This window comes from Notolabrus celidotus, chromosome 3, assembly GCF_009762535.1.
Source record: "Notolabrus celidotus isolate fNotCel1 chromosome 3, fNotCel1.pri, whole genome shotgun sequence".
Classification (NCBI taxonomy): Eukaryota; Metazoa; Chordata; class Actinopteri; order Labriformes; family Labridae; genus Notolabrus; species Notolabrus celidotus.
Genome location: NC_048274.1, coordinates 12,671,248 through 12,691,580, shown reverse-complemented (window position 1 = coordinate 12,691,580; position 20,333 = coordinate 12,671,248). Strand labels below are relative to the sequence as shown.

The 20,333-nt window shown below is 39.3% G+C and overlaps 1 protein-coding gene across 1 annotated transcript in view; it reads left to right on the top strand.

Moving 5' to 3' along the window:
* mrvi1 (murine retrovirus integration site 1 homolog) overlaps window positions 1-20,333 on the top strand; it is a 38,263-nt gene that overhangs the window by 10,298 nt on the left and 7,632 nt on the right. The window contains exons 19-30 of the mRNA XM_034680116.1: window positions 1,704-1,732; window positions 9,554-9,775; window positions 11,958-12,064; window positions 12,172-12,233; window positions 12,902-13,075; window positions 13,302-13,379; window positions 13,576-13,610; window positions 14,846-14,890; window positions 15,507-15,965; window positions 16,062-16,140; window positions 18,874-18,985; window positions 19,149-19,179. Coding sequence (XP_034536007.1) covers window positions 1,704-1,732; window positions 9,554-9,775; window positions 11,958-12,064; window positions 12,172-12,233; window positions 12,902-13,075; window positions 13,302-13,379; window positions 13,576-13,610; window positions 14,846-14,890; window positions 15,507-15,965; window positions 16,062-16,140; window positions 18,874-18,985; window positions 19,149-19,179 — 1,433 coding nt within the window. The remainder of the gene's footprint in view (window positions 1-1,703; window positions 1,733-9,553; window positions 9,776-11,957; window positions 12,065-12,171; window positions 12,234-12,901; window positions 13,076-13,301; window positions 13,380-13,575; window positions 13,611-14,845; window positions 14,891-15,506; window positions 15,966-16,061; window positions 16,141-18,873; window positions 18,986-19,148; window positions 19,180-20,333) is intronic.

Below are 20,333 nucleotides of genomic sequence, written 5' to 3'. Positions count from 1 at the left end.
TGTTAATTCTGTGAGATTAAAGCCAGAGGTCTCATCTGTAGACATTAATAGAGGAACAAAAAAGTACTTATCTCTGCCAAGAAAGTTACATTTTTGGATAGTTTTTTTTCTTTGTGAGAGTAGCATTGTAAACAAACTGGTCCCACAATTTAAAAAAGATATTGTGGATTTGTTTAACACAGGCCAAAGAAGAACCCATAAAACTTTTGGAATGAACACAAGCTCATTAAGACGAAAACAATAAAAAGAAAAGCAGAACCAACACACGATCATGTAGATTTGCATGTTATAAAAAACAGGATTATTGGCCTTTGCTGAGCCTCCCCTGTGACCAGTTACTTTGCTCAAAAGTTTTGATGAAAGCAACACATGTCGACATCTTGGAGGCAGAAAGGGGAAAGTCAGCAGACATCAACGTTGTCAAAATTCCTCCTCTGGGGACCTTTAATGGCTGTAAGAACCAATAGACCGAATGGTGATGGAGCAAAGGACTCTACTAACATTGATGAATCCTGAGCTTTTAAATGTCTTCAGAGCGGTGATGGTGCTTTTGAATGTCAGATAATATCAAAGGAACAATGAAGTACTCTACGTCCATTAAGGCTTTTAAAACTACTCTGTTGCATCTACTTGCACTAATAAAACATAAATATAAGGTATTTAATCACATTTAGGCGCTCCACTGGGACAAAACATAAGAGCAAAGCCTGTTTTTAGGTGTTATGTTGCTGTTTCAAACAAGACACTGTCAGGTTGTGAGATGAACAAAGATCCACTGGAGGCTGAATGTAAATAATTTAGAGAAGCAGTGGGTATCTAATGCTCGGTGTGTGGGGGCTGTAAACTGTGCGCTCTTTGATGAGGTGAAGGTGGAAATACCAAAATCTCTTTAGGATGGAATGTGAGTGAGTTTGTGAAGTTGGGCTGAGCGCTTTCAGGACGGAGAGAAAAATACTGTGATGAAAAAAGAGAAGAAGAATGTTCTTGAGGTTGAACTTGTGTTATTTTTGAACAAATGTGTTGTAATGAATCACCAATATTTTAAGGTGTTTTCCCACCTTGTTAAATCATGTTTTGTTGAATAATTCAGCTGCAAAATTCTGCACCTCTTCATCAGATTAGGAGTCTGATTCACATATTCTGGGAGGAATATCCTTTGAGATGTCAAAAACAATTAGCAACATAAAAGTAGTTGATCTCTGTCGGCGCTTCTCATGTTCAACCCTTCGCCTGGTATCACATTATAACAAACCTTTACCCGAGAGCACCTAAAGCAGACAACACAAAAGCCTCCACTCGGCCAAGAGCTGTCAACCCAGCAGATCAAGCACCTCATGCACTCAAAATGGTTGCCAGGTGACTGTTGCCCCTGGTAGTAGAGGAGGGAAGAGGGTGGAGAAGTCAGATACTTCCTGAAACCAAAGTTACCGTAGTTTTCTACCAATCGGACTAATATCAGGCTGCCAGCATCAGCGTCAGGGGATAGAAAACTCAATTTACGGCTTCCTTGTTTGTTTTCTCTTTGAACACACACACACACACACACACACACACACACACACACACACACACACACACACACACACACACACACACACTGACTCTGACTTCTCTTTTTTTAACCATCTCAAGACATTTGCATTGCACATGCTTTCCTGTTAAATGCAAATCAGCGTTCACTGTCTCTGCTCTGGCTCCAACAGGTGGCACAGGACGAGGCAGCTGCAGCAAGGTAAGACCTTTAATTATGATACTATGTCCTTTAAGAGAGAAATACTGGTTTAATGTGGTGTAAATGAGCAGCATATGTGTATTTTTGTTCTGCTGACATGTTTTAAATGTTCTACTCTTTAAGAAATCTCTTAACTAACAGCTTCTCGAGTTCATGATGAAGTGCAATCTGCCTCAGTTTATTGGTCAGAGTCTAGAGCAGCTGTTGTCAAAAGCCCCTCACTTAGGACCAGTAAAATTATTATTGAAGAAGTTCTTTAAAAATGATGTATGACTAGCTTGTACAATTAATTTCCTACAATACAAACTGTAACCAGAGGTCTTCCATCTTATTAGCTTGGCCTCACTGATACTGAAAGAGCAAAATGTCACCCATCTCACTCGTCAGATGAATCGTCACAGTTCATCCAAAAATACATTTCCTTTGAAACTTATCGGTCTATCATCAGTGTTAGCTATCTAAAAGAGTTTCTTTTATGTTCTCTCTTTCACACATTTATCTAACAACTTCTCATACTATTTGGAGGAAACAACCCAGAGTTTCTTTTAGTTATATTTTTGGCATTTTAACCTTTAATGGACAGGACAGCTGAAGAGAGACAGGAAATGTAGGGAGTAGAGAGAGGGGAAGGACCTGCTGTAAATGGTCGATGCTGGAATTGAACCTACGACCTCTGCGGCGAGAGTCACCTCAAACCAGAGTTTCTAAGCACTCTGTTGAACTTCTAAGCTGTACAGCAGATCAAATACGCTTTAACTCAACCAGCATCAACATTAACACAGCCACAAAGTTCCAGTTTGTAAAATCAAGGGAACCATTCGCCAAGTTATTTGAATGTGCATTGCATATCTCTTAAAATATGTTGTGTTGTGGCTAGCTTAGCATGCATTCCTCATATCTACTTGTGGAGCAGGTCCTGTTTTGCAGAGCTTGATGTGTGGCTCTGCTGGATTTAAGCAGGAGTGTACAAACTGAACATGGGCTTGAGGGCCTTCTTTGTTTTTTATTTTAAGGGAGAGTTGTCAGTTTGATCAATCAATCAATCAATCTTTAAATATAGCACCAAATCAAAACAAATGTTGTCAGAAGGCGCTTTACAAACAGAGCAGGTCTAGACTGTACTCTATGTTCTGTTATTAACAAAGACCCAACATCAAGACAGGATAAGATCCAGTCCTATCTTACAGACAGGACTCAGTCTGATCTCATCTTAATCCACCATGAGCAGAGCACTTTGCAGCATTTAGCAAGTTACAGCTGCAAGGACAAACTTCCTTTAGCAGGCAGAAACCTCCAACAGAACATCTAGGAGGAGGATGCAATCTGCAACATCACCACTAGATGTTACTAGATCTTACTCACTGCGTTATGTATTAGTGTGATTAGTCAAATAATTATGCCATTTTTATTATTTGTTAGACACAGCAAGGAAATCATCTGCAGCATCATGTGATGTTAGACGTGGATGCAGGATATCACGTGTGTTAAAGGTCCATATATGGTATATTAAGTTGTTTGCAGGAGGTGTGTATTTCTTCCTTGTATAGCTTGGAAAAAGTACATAATTGGATTACCTAAAGGCAGGTTTGTGCTCAGGTTGAATTCATCAAGAACATCTGACTTTTTTTTTCACAAGTTGTTCCTTTGATAAACAGTTTTCTTCACAGTGTAGCAGCTTAGATTAATTCAGCTCTAATGCTGTAATTCGCCATGAAAGTCAGCTGTGCTCCCACAAGCAATGTGACTTCTGTGTTCTTTTTTTTCTCCCCAAAATAATGCAGGATGATTGCAGCACTTAGAACTTTGATATCCCCTAGCAAACATGGTGCAAGGTTTGGCGGTGAAGTTTACTCTTCACAGATGGACTTGAAGAGCTTAGAGGAGGATGCAGGGATTCCTCTCAGGCTGTAGAGTAAACACAAATGGGGATGGACATGATATATCTATCATCTCCAACAAACATCCCACTGCATACAACAACATCACATGAATTATCTCCTACTGCTCCCAAACTACGATTAGAGAAAGAAAACAAAGCCCTGCAGGGAAAAAACACGATTCCCTGAGTGGTTTCTTTTTTTTCTGTGCGGGATGTTCACTGGAGCAGCAGCAGAAACACACACACTCTCTTATAAACGCACACACACACACTCCACAGCAGCCCAAAGAGGTATTCAGAGCCCTTCTCCTTAAATGGTCAAAGCTCCCAGGGAGTGAAAGAGAGGCTGTTGCTGAAAAAAGAAAGGGAACAGAGGGGACGGGAGAAGGAAGGAGAAGCCCCGAGGATAGAGGAGTTTTGGAAGGAAAAACCTGAGCCTGACAGTTTGTCTGTGGGGAAGTCGGTCCGTGTTGGAGAGATCAGCAGGAGTGTGTGCGCGTGTTTCTCTGCAGCGCTGGTGGTGGACTCAGGTAACGTGTGTGATCTCTGTGGACAGGTTCAGATGGTGTGTACAGCTGTGGGGTCTTAGTGGGTGATGGTTTAAAACAAGCATGCAGCATCAGGTGTTGCAGCTCTGTCAGTGTTGTGTTAGCATCTCTGCAGCAGTGTCAGGTTTGAGTACAAGGTTGTGTTTTTGGACTTTTTAACAGCTGTCAACCTCATGTGAAACACCAAGGGTGAGTTTACATAATCTACTGTTTGACTGCGATGAAGCTCTGTTCAACCTTTCCTTCGTCTTTCATTGCGATTATACATTTGAAAAGTCGGGGCACTTATCCTCCCTCCCTCATCTGATCTGTTTTCTTTTGCCTTCTCACACTTCCTCTGCCCTGTTATCTGTGATTGTGCCACTTCCTTTGCAGCCGTGCACTCTGTGCTTCACACAACCAAATTTTAAACAAATCTGGCAAGCGGGAGCAGACTTATGTAACAGAGGAGGGAGGAGGGTCCCCATGTTGTCCCCTGGGGAAAGAGACAGCTCAGCCTGGCTGCAGTGAGAACTTGATTCAGACTCTGATGAATCTGATGGACAAATAAATGTCTTTAAGAGGATGTGTGTGAACTGCAACATTTTTGTCTCCTCTGGGAGTTGTGGTGCAAAGTCGGACTGTGTTCGGCTTGTACGTTCTGTCCTGTTGCTCTTCCACAGGAAATAATCACACTGATTCAATTACTCTGCAATATTTATCTCAGCCTCGTGCTCTGCAGGGAAACACTCCAGCCTCCCGCAGGGCAGGTTGGCAGCTTTGTTTTGGCGGGGTCATTTTTAGATGCAATGGCTTCTTCAGCATGGGTGTTATGGTCTGTTTTGTTCTTTACTTTAAAGTTGGATTCTCTTGACAAAATGAATCAAAACTTTTTGAGCTGCCTTGGCAAATTTGAGTGTTTTTTGTGTCAAAACTTTTGTTATATTCAGGCCAAAGAAAACCTGCAGTTCTCTCAGATGAGGGATGCAAAGAAATAACAGACTATTAAAAGTATCAATGTTTTCTTTATAGTGTTATTTATCTCACATCTTCTTATGAAGCTGTGGCAAAGATGCACTGCTGATTGAAGAATGGAAATTGATTAAAATTCATAAGTTTTTAGTTGCGTAAAATGCAGGTGGTTGTTATCAAAGCCCTGCAAAACAGCATGGTCGTCATGATAATCATGTTGGAAAGATTCTCTGACTCACTCCGATGTTTGTACAAGCTGCAGAACCTCCTTTAGATATCATTGGAGTATGATAATCAGCTGAAATGAGTTTAAACTCTGCTGACTCGATGCTTCTGCAGGCTCAGAAAGAGTCGTGATCTTCCTCCTGTGTGACAGTTTTCTTGTCCTCAGGAAATATCCCCGCAGCTCACCAGGATTCAGTTAAACAAGCCATTTCCTCTGCAGTGACTCACAGCCTTTCTGCCGCTGTATGTTCCTGAGAAGTTGTCATTTTCCTGACTCTGACGCTGAACAGCACACCGCACACTCTGGCTACAGTCACCTGGAGCTCACAGAACATTTGTCCTGGAGAAAGTGAACGCAAGACATCTCACCTTTCACTCTCCTGCTGGCTAATTTTACTACAAGCTTTGGCACTGAATACAACAGCAACACCTGTGCTGCTCATGCATATGTAAATATTTCTATTTCAGGGGAAAGCAGATGAATGGGAACTACATTAGCAACCACTTACAACGGTGTGAGCAGAGTCTTTGCGCTCTGTGCTCCATCAGAGGGTGAAATCTGCTCTGCATCTGGATTTGCATACATTTGTTTGTTAAGAGGAAAGAGCCGTGAGTTCAAACAGTGCTGCGTCTGTCTTGTCAAGTCTTGGTTATTTTTAGGACTCCAGGTAACTGCTCCAGCTTTAAAATGATAAAGGCTGTTGATCAACTTGTCAATCAACATAATCATCATTTGGTTTATGTGTTATCCTGTAAGTTTTGAATACTATTATTATTATTTTTTCAATTTGTGTGTTTGCAAAATCAATAATTAACGTAATACAGCTTTAAAAATTTGGATATTCATCTAAACAGTTAACAGACTACCTTGAGATTTTAGGACAGTTGATCAGACATGAGAAGATATTTAAAGTGTGAACCGCAGAAGTCTCATTACTAACTACATGATCAAGAATATGTTCTGCAGATCAGTCTGTTATCAAAATAATCACATGGACGTACTGAATCGAGAGTTCTGATTGAAACATTTTTACAACTAATAATATTTATATATCTTCTTCATCATCATCAATCTTTATTTATCTAGCACCAAATCACAACAAACATTATCTCAAGTCTAACAAGCAGGTCTAGACCGTACTCTATGTTCTATTATTAACAAAGACCCAACATCAAGAGAGCTTAAGATCCACTCCCCTCTCACAGACAGGACCCTGATCTCATCTCAATCCACCATGAGCAGAGCACTTTGCAGCATTAGGAAGTTACAGTGGCAAGGACAGACTTCCTTTAACAGGCAGAAACCTCCAGCAGGACCAGACTCATGTTAGACACACATCTGCTGAGACCACGTATGTATTTTCTCAGACAGAGGACGTCACAAAGTGCTTTACACAGGCAAGACATACAGACAGTAGAAAAGAAACTAAATAATAATAAAATGATAAGAAAATAATTGAGTGTTGCCTTTTAATCACACAATATAATTGCACAAAGGGATGACCACAGCAATATGTAATTTAGAGTGCTATACACAGATGATGTGTTTTTTGTTTTCGTTTGTTTGTTTGATTGTTTGTTTTTCTGCTGTATTTGTTTTGTTTGTTTCGTCTTGGTTTTTGTTGTTTGTAGAATGGGATGGGGGAGGGGGGTGTTGTTCTTCTTTGTTCACCTTCTGAATGTTCTATGTCTTCTGAAAAAGCTATTAATAAAGTTTTTTTTTTTTTTTTTTTAATTGAGTGGTAATGTGGTCCTAAGAGCTTTGGGGCTACAGCCTGGAAAGTTCTGTCACCACAGGTTTTTAAGTGAGTACGCAGGACTGTTAGTGAATGTAATGTTTCAAATCTGAGGGAACGGGTCGGCTGGTGAGGGTGTAGTTAGTATTTCAATTAAGTAATCTGAGGCCTGACCGTGGAGGGATTTAAACTGGATTCTAAAGGTAACAGGGAGCCAATGGAGGGAGCTTGATAATATGGGGGTGATAGGAGACCGTATTTTTGAACTAAATCATCAATCATTCATGGAAGCTTATATTAAGTGTTCACTAAGCAGCTGAAATTGGCCAGAAAAGATACTTATCCATTGTTTTATGGCTTTTCCTCTGGCTGAACACTTCTTTTCTTCCCCTTGTACTCGAGTTTTTCACTGAGTCATGCTTCTGACAGCTTACTTCTGAGTGCCCTTGTATTTTGTGTCTTATCTGTCAGTTGTAGTGTAATAATAATCTTCCACTATTGAACTTACACCACACTGTTGTGAAAAATCAAACTCTCCTCTCAGTGATCCTCCATATTTGTTCCACACAGCTCCTCTGTTTGTTTCATGAAGTCCTCCACTACTCCACCGCCTCAGTCAGACTGTGAGAGTGTTTACTGAATTTGCAAAAACAGCTCAGGGCATCCTAGTCTATGTTTCAGCTCCAAATGAAAACAGTCTGAAGAAACTCACTGCATGGAGAGAGAAGTTTCACATTCTCCCAAAAGCCAAATCCCTAACACCTGGAACTCTGAATGGTTCTCTTTGTCCTCCATTTCATCAGAGAAGGAAGTTGGATAAACTTAGTCAGAAACTTTAAGGTGGCATGAAGCGTTTCTCAAAGAGCATGAGGTGTATCAAGTGTGTGGAATGCATTACCTTTCCATAAACATTTGACACAGTCATGATGGTCGGCACATTCCTGCCTTCATAGGTGTGTTATCACCACCTGTCAGGGTGACGATAAGCATGAGCAGGATGTGAATTGTGTTGTTGTATTCTTAAAATAATAATAATAAAGTTTATTTATAAAACACTTATCAAAACAGTCATTAAAAGTGCTTTACATCATAAAAACCCACAATAAAAAAAACAAAAAACAAAGCATGGGGGGGCAAATAGAGCTAGCAAGACAATTTAAGAGGAACAGCTGAATAAAAGAGTAAAAGAGAAACTACTAAAAGCAATTAAAACAAATAAAAACAATGAGTGAATAAAAGAAAACCAATTAATAAAAGTATATTAAAAATAAATGTGGCATATCGGATAAAACAATATTACAAGTAGGCCTTTTGATAAAAAATATGTTTTCATCTGTGATTTAAAAGAAGAATAATAACTCAATTGAATGAGATGCACAAGTGATCTAAGGTTGTCTATAAGTACACACATTTTATCTTATTTATTGTATTTCAACTGTGATTGTTGTTTAAATTGGGCTAGCAATGACTACTAATGTGAAACAGCTACTATGGGTTGTTTGGATCTGTTTGGATCATTTTGTTGTGTGTGTCTGATGTACCTTTCATGCTGTTGTGTTTTTTAAAGCTGTGCTGTACCACAAATTGCCTCTTGGAGGACATTAAAGTTTTCTAAACTAAGATACTGATGCAGACTGCCTGAGATCCTCAGGCAGGTCGTTCCCCATTCGTAGAGCCTGCACAGCAAATGCTCGGTCACCCTTAGACTTTGTGACGGGAACTTTAAGGAGGTTCCTGCCTGAGGATCTGAGGCTGCGCCAGGGCTGGTAGGGTGACAGCAATTCACATATATATTCAGGGGCCAGGCCGTGAAGTGCTATAAATGTGATAAGTAAAATCTTCAAATTTATTCTAAAAGCATCTATTCTTGCATCCATATGAGTGTGTTAGTGCAAATGATCACTCCAAAAACATGGTGCTCTTGGCCCTCTAGTGCTCTAAAACTTCAATGGATCATTTTAACTTAATATTTACATTTTAAATAGACTGAATAACTTTTAATTTGAAGTCTCCCTAACTTCCTCTTTATTGACTGTCTGGCTAAGAAGTATCTGAAGATATTTTCTCCCCTATTCAAATGTCTTGTTTTTGTTTCATACAAACTGGAAATGAAAGTGCTCTCTCTCTCGTTCATAAGCTTTAACTCTGAGTCATAGGAATATATAAAGACAGAGTAAAGATAGTTTTTACGTATTTGAAATGACTTTCTTGTGGGAAAATGTGATGCTGCTGCTGCTGCTGCAGTTCCGAGTAATGTGAGATGAAGTTATTTTGGGCTTTGTTTATGATCCGACTGTTTAGTTAGTTCTGCTGCTGTATCTTATTTTAGCCATAGTCAGCCGGAAGACTTTCTTGTAAATATCACCATTCATGCATGCATTATCTTCTCAGAAAAACGATCAGCAGTTCAGAAACAGTCTCCCTTATCTTTTACACATACTGTATCTCCTCATATTTAACATACATGGCTGTGCTCTTTTAGGTCCAGGAGGAAAAGGAGGAAGACTTACTTCAGACAGATCCTCTTGAGCAAAGTGATCGTTACTTTAAGAAGCCCAGTGAGGACCCCAGTGATCCGGAGGGACCTTTTATTTTCCCACACACCCGCTCAAGGCCCCCGCTGCCCCCCAGCATGCCCACACTGCCCGAGGAAGAGGAGGACTCGCCTGAGGAGCTGGACAGTTCCTCCAGCTCTCCCAGTACAGTGAGTGTGACTTCATGTTTCATGTAGATTTTGTGTTTTGCAAAATACTTTGAATGCAGAAAAACTGACACTGAGGTTTCTGAGTTTAGCAGTAGAGACGTTTCAATAATATCCAGTATGTGAGAGGAGGTTGTTTTTCTTCAGCAACTGTGTGTGTAATCCTGCTCAATGTTTTACGAGTCTATGAAGCAAACTCTGCTTGTTGTTTACAGTCAATCATCTGAGCTGACACTGCTGAGGTCTGAAGGGATGTGTGGAATTTTTAGTTGAGCTCACTGAACGACTCTTGACTTCAAGATTCAAAATAATGTCAAGCTTGAGGACCATGATATTGCTTCACATCATCAGACTGATTATTATATAATCAACTCAAACAGGAGTAAGCAGTCCTGATAGTTTGGTTTCTCCCCACAAATATGACACCAAAATATGTTTCACATTTGCTAATAGAGCTGCTTGTGCTTGCTGAAGTTTTGACAAGCCTAGACTATACGAAAGTTCATACATTTGTTGAAACTATGTCCATCTGGGGCTACAAGCTATCACTTAATGGCTTGGGAGCTTTGGAAAATATAATTAAAAAATCATAATGAAAGAATTCAACATTCTAGTGTGAAATCTTTGAGTTGCAAAGACACTGTTTCTGAATGCAGCAGATATTTTGAATCAACATATTTTTGGGTAGACATCAGTAGAAGTAAGTGGATGTCAAATCTTGTTGCATTTGGGTGAACTGACCCTTTAAAACACATCCATCCCCAAGGTCAGATATAGCTTTATTCAGTGTATCACAACAATACGAAGAGCTCTGCAGATATTTAGTTAAAAAGCAATCCTCAGAAAACTTCTTCTTCTTCAGTAATCGCTCATTAGCACACAGGCTAGATTCATATGTGCAGAATGTTACAAAGCTGTGTCATCTAACCTTCAGGACAGGCCAACACTAAACAAAATCCACAGCACAGCCATGGAGCTGCATCATGAGAGGGAATCCTTTTATTTGGATTGTAGTGCAAAGATAAGCTCTGAGAGGAACTCTTAGGTAATCAGTGTTTGATTTTACTCTGGGCTCGCATGCATACATGACTTTGATGGCTGTGATTTTATGATACAGGAAGATAAACAACTTGTGATTTAAGTTAAAGATGTCATGCTTTCTGAATGCAACATTCAAGTCCATGTTTGGAGCTGATTTTTGTGTATGAAGTTAATTTTTCTTCCCCTCAGAGTACAGTTAGATTGCTAAAGTACAGAACTGAAACGATAATGAAAAATGCTTTATGCTTTCTTCTTCTTTTTCTTTCTATTGTGCATCTCCCAGCTTTATTGAGATTCAATTACAAAACCCTGAAGTGCTCTTTCTAATGGATTTCTAACAACGTGCACACTCAGCTTTTATTTTGTTGATTCTTTTCCCTTTTTCAAAACAAAGATCCTTAAAAACTCACCTCGAGTTGTGAAAAAGAAAAAGCCTTGAGTGGCTGCCAAACATGGCAACATTTTACAAGCATATTGGTCGTTATTTAAATGGTCAGAACTTGCATTACAGTGGTGAATGCACAACCTTCTTGCTGACTGGGCATAAACAGTGCAGGGTTATTAAGCTGGATTTTAAAATTGGCAAAACTAGAAATTCAAAGAAGCTAACCATCCTCCAAATGCACCAAGTTTCAGGCAGCACAAAGGAATCTCAGATCTTACCTTACTTGTTTTTCAAAGGAGCTTGCTTTCTTATTTTTCTCTAGACATAATGTGGGGGCTTTTGTGCATTCATTCAGAGATGAAAGGATTGTGGATTAGGCAGAAAACAGGTACAGAGAGAGTGGTGAGTGACTTTCTGTAACAGGGGCAGGTTGGAATTGAACTAAGGCTGCCTGCTTGGGGATTACAGCCTCTGTACAGGGGGCACAAGACTTGATCACTATTCCAAACCAGCGCCTTGCTCGGTAGCTTTTAGTCAAAATCTAGCATTGATACTTATTTTAGGTCAGTTTTGTACTGTGCTCACATTTTGCATATTTCTAAAAAAGAATAACACAGCAACAAATGGCAACAAACTAAGTATCACTGCTGCTTCTGCTGTTTGGTATTTGGGGCTTCCAGATTTGTCAGATGGAAGTGAAAAATCACTCTTACAGTTTCGCACTATGACAGCTCTGTTTTGTTCTGTGTTTTTGATCAGTCCACACCAGGTGAAAGCCGAGCTGTCGTCATGACTGCCCCCACTATTGTCTACCCGCAGCAGGCCCCAGTAATCCAGCAAGATGGGTGTCCACTGGATCAGGCCAGGTGATAATAAACACTGATGAGAAAATGTCTTCTTCTTCTTCTTTGGTAGTAATTGAGAATGATGGATGTCAGAGCACTGTCTGAATCGTTACTGTTTCCTCTGCCAGGCCGCACAGTCCCAGAGCTCGGCTGGCGAGGAAATCCTCTGCAGGACCCATCACCACAGTTGGTGGGTAAAGCCTGTACATGCACACACAAGCACACGCACACACACACAAGCTTCAACTGTAATCACGAAGGTTCTCCGGTTCTACAAAAACAAAAATTGAAATCTAAACAGTTGCAAAGTTATTACCTTCTATAGTTCCAAGACTGACTCAGTAAAAAATAAAACTAGTGATAAATTAGTAACACTGTCGGGCTGCTTGCAGCATTTGGACTGTGTTTGGTTCTTTTGGAATCTGTCTGTGTGTCTTCCTGCATGCCTGAAATGTTTTTCTGCTTTGATTAACTTTGATGTAGCTGGTTGCGCTTTTTAGTGACGAGGGGAGATAAAACATCATGACTTGGTCAACCCTCATCATTTGATTTATTGGCTCTTTTCCATCTGTGAATAATTCCCTTGCCTGAAACTTTATTCCAAGAATTCTACTTAAATACCTTCTTCAAAGGACTGTCTCTAACCTGACAAAATTAAACTTCTTGTGCGTAAAACATCTTTGTTTTTAAAAAAAAATTCTACTGCCTAACTAATTGTCTATTTCTTTATTTTCTGTGCTTTTATTTTGATATGTAATCGCACTAAGCATCAATAAACAGAGTAACTGAAATGATGATTATGCATTTTTGACATGTTGGTGTGTGTGTGTGTGTATGTGTGTGTATTTTCTGTCACAGACAGCACAGGTAATGTGATCGACCTGGTCAAAGATCCTCTTCCTGAGCTGCAGCTCTCTGAGGAGGACCGACTGAAGAACTTGGAGCTGCTCGAACAGGCAAAGAAGGTCAGCGACCGCTTCCTGACACGACGAGGCCGCCGCTCCACCGGCAGCCTCTCAGAGTCCCCCACAGGTACTGACCACACACACAGATATAAAGACACTGTACACAGCAGATAATTTCTTGAGCATTAATGGATCAGTTAGATAATTCTTTATGAGTTTAACTTAATTCACATATTTATCTTTTTTTTCTTGAGAGAATTTCTTTGCATTTCTGACACTTTTGTGGACCTGTAACTGGTTTGCTGCTTTAATCGACTCCTAAGGTGAACTCTACAAACGCATTTTTTCTTCAGCTCTTTCTCCAAGTCCAACCCCGTCATCCTCACCATGTCAATCCAGAAGCAGCTCACTGACTTCGGCCCCTCAAACTGGTAAATTACTCTTTTTTTTTCTCAAGATTAGTTTTTATTAGCAAAACGCAAACTTTAAAATCCACAGTCCAATATTCAAACATATTGGTACTAACTTTTCATCCAAAACTGTGTCACCAACGTCCCATGTTTGTAATTTGGACTCTTGTTTTTTTCCACGATCATGTTTCTGATTGTTTCCTGATCCTTTCAACAGAGACAACTCATATCAACGCACAGACGGTCGGGCAGGTAATTATATCATTATTTAAAAAACATTCACATTAGGGAGGAGTTGTGTATTTTTCGTTGCATGAAAACTTTCCACAGTTAAACTGGAAATGTCACTCAAATTAAAGCTTTTGATTGTCACTAATGTCTGTCCCATTCTTGTGAGCATGTAATCTCAAATAGGCCTGTCGGGAATTACTAACCCATGAAATTATGGACTATGTCAAATACATTTTTTCTTCTATTATTTTTTTGACTCCCTGAAGTATATATATTATGTTTCCTTTAAAAAAAAACACTTGCCTTAATAGTTTAAGATAAGATAAGATAAACTTTATTGACCCCGGGGGGTAATTTGTTGTGGACATAAGTGCAGTGCTGCTCACAAACAATACATTCATTCAACATACCAACATACAATAACATGCCCACTGTCAAGATAAGAAACCATGTCACGGTGGCATACCAATGACACAACAAATACCAATAATACAATAAATAACAATAAGATACCAATGTGGCAGTAAAAAAGCAATATCATATGAACATTAGTGCAGAGTAAGTGAACCCTCATACTAGTACTCATACAAGAGGGTTATGTTGGTGCAGATTGTTTGTTGAGTAGAGATGGAAGTAGGGAGGAAGGAGAGCTTGAAGCAATTATTTTTATATCTGCTCGCTCTGAACCGTCTGCCAGAGGGCAATAATTCATATTCTGAATAAAGAACATGTGAAGAGTCCTTCAAGATTTTTTGTGCCTGATTTAGAACAGTATTTTAAGTTGATCTTCTGTGTACAATGTTTAAAAATTCAAATAAAATAGCTTTGAAAAATAAGAAATAAATCACTTGAAATAATAAAATACCCCAAAGATTAACAAAAATTAATTAAAATTACATTAAACTGCATAAAAGTTCAAAGTCCAGCTTCTGTACAGCCCGATGTCCCAAAAAATTGCTGATACTCCTGCTCCACTCGTGTAAATGTGAAAACTCAGGAACCTGGAATGTCTTCTTTCAGTGAACTGCAGGATAACTGAGGAGACAATGCCGAGGCGGTCATTGTAGTTTTCAGTCTGTTACAATTTTGAATGAAGCCCCAGTTTGTTTGCTGTTTTGGACACTTCATCTCTAAAAAAAAAAAACTTTCCAAAAATGTTCCATATCCAGCTGATTTGAATGAAGTCAAATTCAAACGTGAGGTCAAGGGAATATAATATAATATTCGTAAATTTGCCATGTTCTCCTCTCTTTTAGCTCCTCGGGCGAGAGCAACATGACTCAACATCCCAGGACAAGGAGGTGAGATTGCTAGATTCACTCACTGCTTTCACTTTAATGTGACAAAGGATAAGTTCAATATTTTCTAATGGAAAACTAATAAAAAGGTTTGCAGAAGAGTGATGTTGTTACAAGAAGTGAAGTCAACTCCTGCACACTGTCAACCCTATTTACAGAAAAAAGGGAGAAAATATATTGTTCAGGCATTTTACTCGCAATATGACAACTCATATTCTTTTAACCTGCGTCTTCAATATAAAGCTATTTTTCACCAGGCTAGTTGAAGGGTGCCTTTATTGTTAGAGATATGTGTCAGCACTTTTTTGATGTATTGTGATGAAACTTGGTTGAGACATTCACTTTTACTCCTGGAGAGATTTGATGTTTTTGGCCATCCTTTGACTCTTCCTCCAACAAAACCATGCTCTTCAGGATGTTGAATTGGCCGGTGCATATCCTGTACACAAAAAAATCTAAACCAGCTGCTCGACTCGCTCGTTTACATTTTTTTATTTCAGTGTCTGAAGGTGCCCATTTATAAGAGTTTGAACTTGTTAATTCAAATAAAGGATGACAGTTCAAGTACTTCAGGTTTATGAGCTAAACATGTCAGTAACAATGGTTGTTATCTTGCCAGCCTCAGGGAAACAGACTGTTGGTGGACTGGAAGCCAGCTGAGAAGAGGAAAGTGTCCTCTGGGACTCTGACACCCCGTTTTGCAGTTCAGAAGGAGAACTGTGATCCCTCTCTACCAAAGAGTCCTCCAGCACTCAGTAAAGAAGAAGGAGCAGGAGCCGGAAGGAACCTAAACCAGGCCCCTGCCACAGGGGTGGCCAAGCCCGTTCCCCGTCCCCCTACTCAGCTGGCTCCCTGTACGGCAGAGATCAAGACAATTGGGGCCTTCCCTCCTCTGATGAGGGCTGTCTCCTGGGATTCTGTTGGCAGCCTGAATTCTAGAAATGGAGCCCCGAGTTTCCCTCCGACACTGGAGGAAACCCTCTCAGAAACACCCAGGGACGCTGTGTTTAAGACATCAGGGTACAAGGATCTCCCCGGTCAGCCTGGGAGCATACATAAACTGTCCAAACTCAAAGAGGTGAAGCATTTGTTGTGCAGATACTGTCATTAGTAGTCCGGCCCCTCTGCTGTGAGAGATAGAACATATTCTCATGTTTGTGTTGTGTGTTTACAGGAACACAAGCTGATGCGTAACCAAAGCATAGTGGGATCCAAGTTAGCAGACCTGAGTGAAGCTGGTGAACAGGAAAAAGGTAAGAGTCATTGTTTGTTCTCTTGCTCCTGTGAGACAGAGAGTACTTTCAGCAGAACATTCAGAAACACTGGGTGTGCACTTCCTAAATCTCTGGGAAAATCTGTTCCAGTCAGAAAATGATGATGAGATGTTCTTGTGTTTGTTTCCTTAATGCCATCCATTTACTGGTAACCTCTCGACAAAGAAATGCTGAATGCTGTTTTACTTTTCGAGCTGTAGTCATGGCTGTTGAATCATGGGAGCCAAAGACTAGATGTAATGAGGGGCCTTAGTTTAACTTTTCTGTAGATTGAAGATTGTAAACACAAATTAGATCTTGTGTATTTCTGTATGACTTGACAGCAGTTTTACTGAAGTTTGAATAATCTTGCTTTCAAAACAGCTTTGAAAGAAAGATGTTTCTATATGTTTTAACATTGAGCATTTAAAGACTCTAAAGCCAGATACATAACATCTACCTCTTCTTACAAATAAAAAGCACAAGTCTTTCTCAAGGTTCAATTCACTAAAAAAATTTGACTAATGATGTTCAGGTGCAAAAAAGTTTGCTCTTGTTTTGTGTCTTATTGTGGAGATAAACCGTCAGCATCTCCATGCTGCTGGACGGAGATGTGCTGTGTGCTCTCATCTTCAGGACCTTCAACTCTCTCAATTATATAAACATTTATAAAGAACAGGACACGGGAGGGGACTATGGGCTGAGATTTGTGCCACTAGAAACTGACATTGAATAATTATATTGAATTTGAAAAGCATGATTTGAAATTGAAATTAATGTTTTAAAACTGAATTTATTCGATTTGAAATTGTATTTAACCTACTTGAAAATGCAACTCTCTATTTTCCTTAAATTCAAAAATAAAAAAATAAATTTCAGTTCAGCGTCGCACAACAGTTACGTCATCTACGTCCACTAGGAAGAGTAATCAAGCACAGATTCACACAGCTCCTATTCATGTCTGCAAAAACTCCTTTACGGTCTGTGGCTTTACTCCTTAAATACAATTTCAAAGCAAATGGATTCAGTTTCAAAACATTAATTTCATGCTTTTCAAATTCAATATAATTATTCAATTTCAGTTTCTAGTGGCACAAATCACAGCACATAGGGGACACTTGTTACCAGTTTACTGTTCAGCCATTCATGACAGATGTGACACAAATGTCACAGTTTACAGCTTACTCCCTGGAGTAAACTAGCAAAGGGCAGACTGAACAAAAGACAGAAGAAAGAAACCTTGTCATTCTGACTGATTAACCCCTGACTGTTAAAATAATAGGGATTTCAAAGTAATATTGTAGACATAATGTCAAGATATATATTTTTTAGGTAATGCAGTGTGATTATTTATTCAATGCACATTTCAAGGAACACCCTCCCCCTGCACTACCTCACTTATTCTATTTGATCTATTTACTCAATGTGCAATAATCAGTGCAATTTACATAGCCAGTCCTGTCTAATCTGACCATGTAGTTTTGTTTGTTTTGTTGTTGTTTTTTGTCTGTTGTATATTTGCACTTCTTCCTTGTCGTTGCACTACATAGCACCTGATCTGTGAGAAACGCCATTTCATTCAGCAGCATACAAGATATTCAGATGAATGACAGACAGCTATTTTAAGTTGAAGCCAAACATAATTTTAGTGGTAGAAGTATTAGCAGTTTCCACCACTCTTAACAGACGGTAAACATGTCACTTTAACTGTTCGCACTGGTGTTTGAACTTTTCCTAAATGAGCCTCATTTGCATTGGAAAGGGCTGATTTTACCAGAAATGAATGCACAATGGATCATTTAAATGTATGCAAACAATACTGGCACACAGGGACGAATTTTACTCTCCTACACATTTTTGGTGCGTTTAAAATTTTGCATGTGCTTTGTGAATTAGTCATGTCTCTTTGGCTTATGTAGAGGTTTAGTTTGCACAAAAGCCACACAAACTTTTGTGAGTCTGGCTGTGAGAGATTTAATGCTGAACTTAAATTAAACAGGTAATGTTTGTTGACATAAAAGGATAAGTTTAGCACTCTTTTTTAGCACTTTAATTGTAAAACTGTTGTGTTATTTTAAATGTTCCTCGTGTGTCTCACACAAGCGCCGGCCAGAGAGCTTTTTGTTTTTATGCCCCTAAACTATGGAACTCTCTGCCTTTGGACATTAAAGCGGCGAGCTCTCTGGGTATTTTTAAACAAGACTTACCTCTTTAATCTAGCTTTTAATTTGGAGTAATTTATTTTTAGACCTGGACTGCATTATTATTTTTATTATTTTTATTATTATTATTTTAATCAGTATTATTTGAATCATTGCTTTAACATAAATTTATCTTAATAATTGATTTAATTATTTAATTATCTATTTATTTCTTGTATTCATCTGATCTTGTTAACACTACCTTATTTTTAACTTTTCTTTCCACTATTACTTATTTTATTAATTTTACTGTATTGATTTGATTTTATTTCTAAGTATTTTATTTATAATCCTGCCTTTTATAGTTTTACCATTGCTGTTGTTATTCTGTGAAGCACTTTGGGCTGCATGTTTTTATGTATGCAAGGTGCTATATAAATAAAGTTGAGTTGAGTTATGTTTTAGCATCTATCATCTCAGGGATGTCACATATTTCCCCTTAAGGGAGTGTGGTTTATAAGACTGCCCCAAAAAATCCCTTTACACCAGTCTATCCTCTTTTGGTCTTATTTGTGCTCCAACGTTTCTGCAGGTGCTCCATCCTCGTCAAACTTAGAGGAAGCAAAGGAGAAGTCTGACGCGATGCCAAACATTTCTGATGTGATGCTGAGAAAACTCAAACTTCACCGAGGTCTCCCGGGATGGTGTGTAAAACCAGCTTCTACTTCACATTCTTCTCTCCTTCTTCCTCATTTCTTCTCCCTCATCTCTCAAAAATAACCCTCCTGACATCATAACTGAACTGTTTACAAATCATGTATGTCCATTACTGACCTTACTAACAGCTCCTCTTTGATGTCATTCCAGTGCACCCCCACTCACTGAAAAAGAAGTCGAGGTTGGTATCTGATTTCTCACACAATTCTTCTCATTTGTGGTGAATGTGTGAAAGGCATAGGTGAAAGGCCATTTCTTGGTTTGTGCATGAAAGGTTGATTTGCTGCAAACTAAAGGAATAGCTTGATGATTAGACATGCACTGATTCTCCCTGTCTTGCAGGGTGTATAATAAGATGTCTGACTTATCTCCTATATATGAGGGGTATCAATCTTTTCATGCAGTTCTAACAAAGAGTGCAAAAAAGTTTTTAACAGAATACACAACCATTGGAAACGACAAGTGAAGTTTGTTGGTAAATTAAAGCCTGAATAATGATGAGACGTGTGCACGGACAGTCTTTTACTTCTTCAACAAAGCTGTCATTTTTAAATCAATCAATCTTTATTTATATAGCACCAAATCACAATAAACGTTATCTGAAGACTCTTTGCAAACACAGCAGGTCTAGACTGTAGTCAAGGTTCTATTATTAACAAAGACCCAACATCAAGACAGGATAAGATCCAGTCCCATCTTACAGACAGGACTTAGTCTGATCTCATCTTAATCCACCGTGAGCAGAGCACTTTGCAGCATTTAGCAAGTTACAGTGGCAAGGACAAACTTCCTTTAACGGGCAGAAACCTTCAGCAGGACCAGACTCATGTTAGACACACACCTGCTGAGACCGAGTTGGGGTTGGAAAGAGGGATAGAGGAGATGAAGAGAGAGAAAGAGATGATAGTGATGAGATGAATAGTAGTAGTTGTAGCAGATGGAGTCTGGAATTCCACAGCAGCAGGCCGTCTACGGCAGCGACTCAGAGGAACCTACGAGACAAGGGAGCTCAGGGACTCCAGAAAGGTCTATGGATAGTAACTTTAATGGGACAGGAAGAGTTAAAGTAAATGACAGGCAGATAAAGAGAGAGAGGGGGTCCCAGTATGTCAGTTCCCCCTGCAGTCTAAGCCTATAGCAGCATAACTAAGAGCTGGTCCAAGCCTGAGCCAGCTCCAACTATAAGCTTTATCAAAAAGCAACATTTTAAGCCTACTGTGAAAAGTAGAGAGGGTGTCTGCCTCCCGGACCCTGACTGGTTGATGATTCCAAAGGAGAGGTGCCTGATAACTGAAGGCTCGACCTCCCATACTATTTTTAAAGACTTCAGGTACG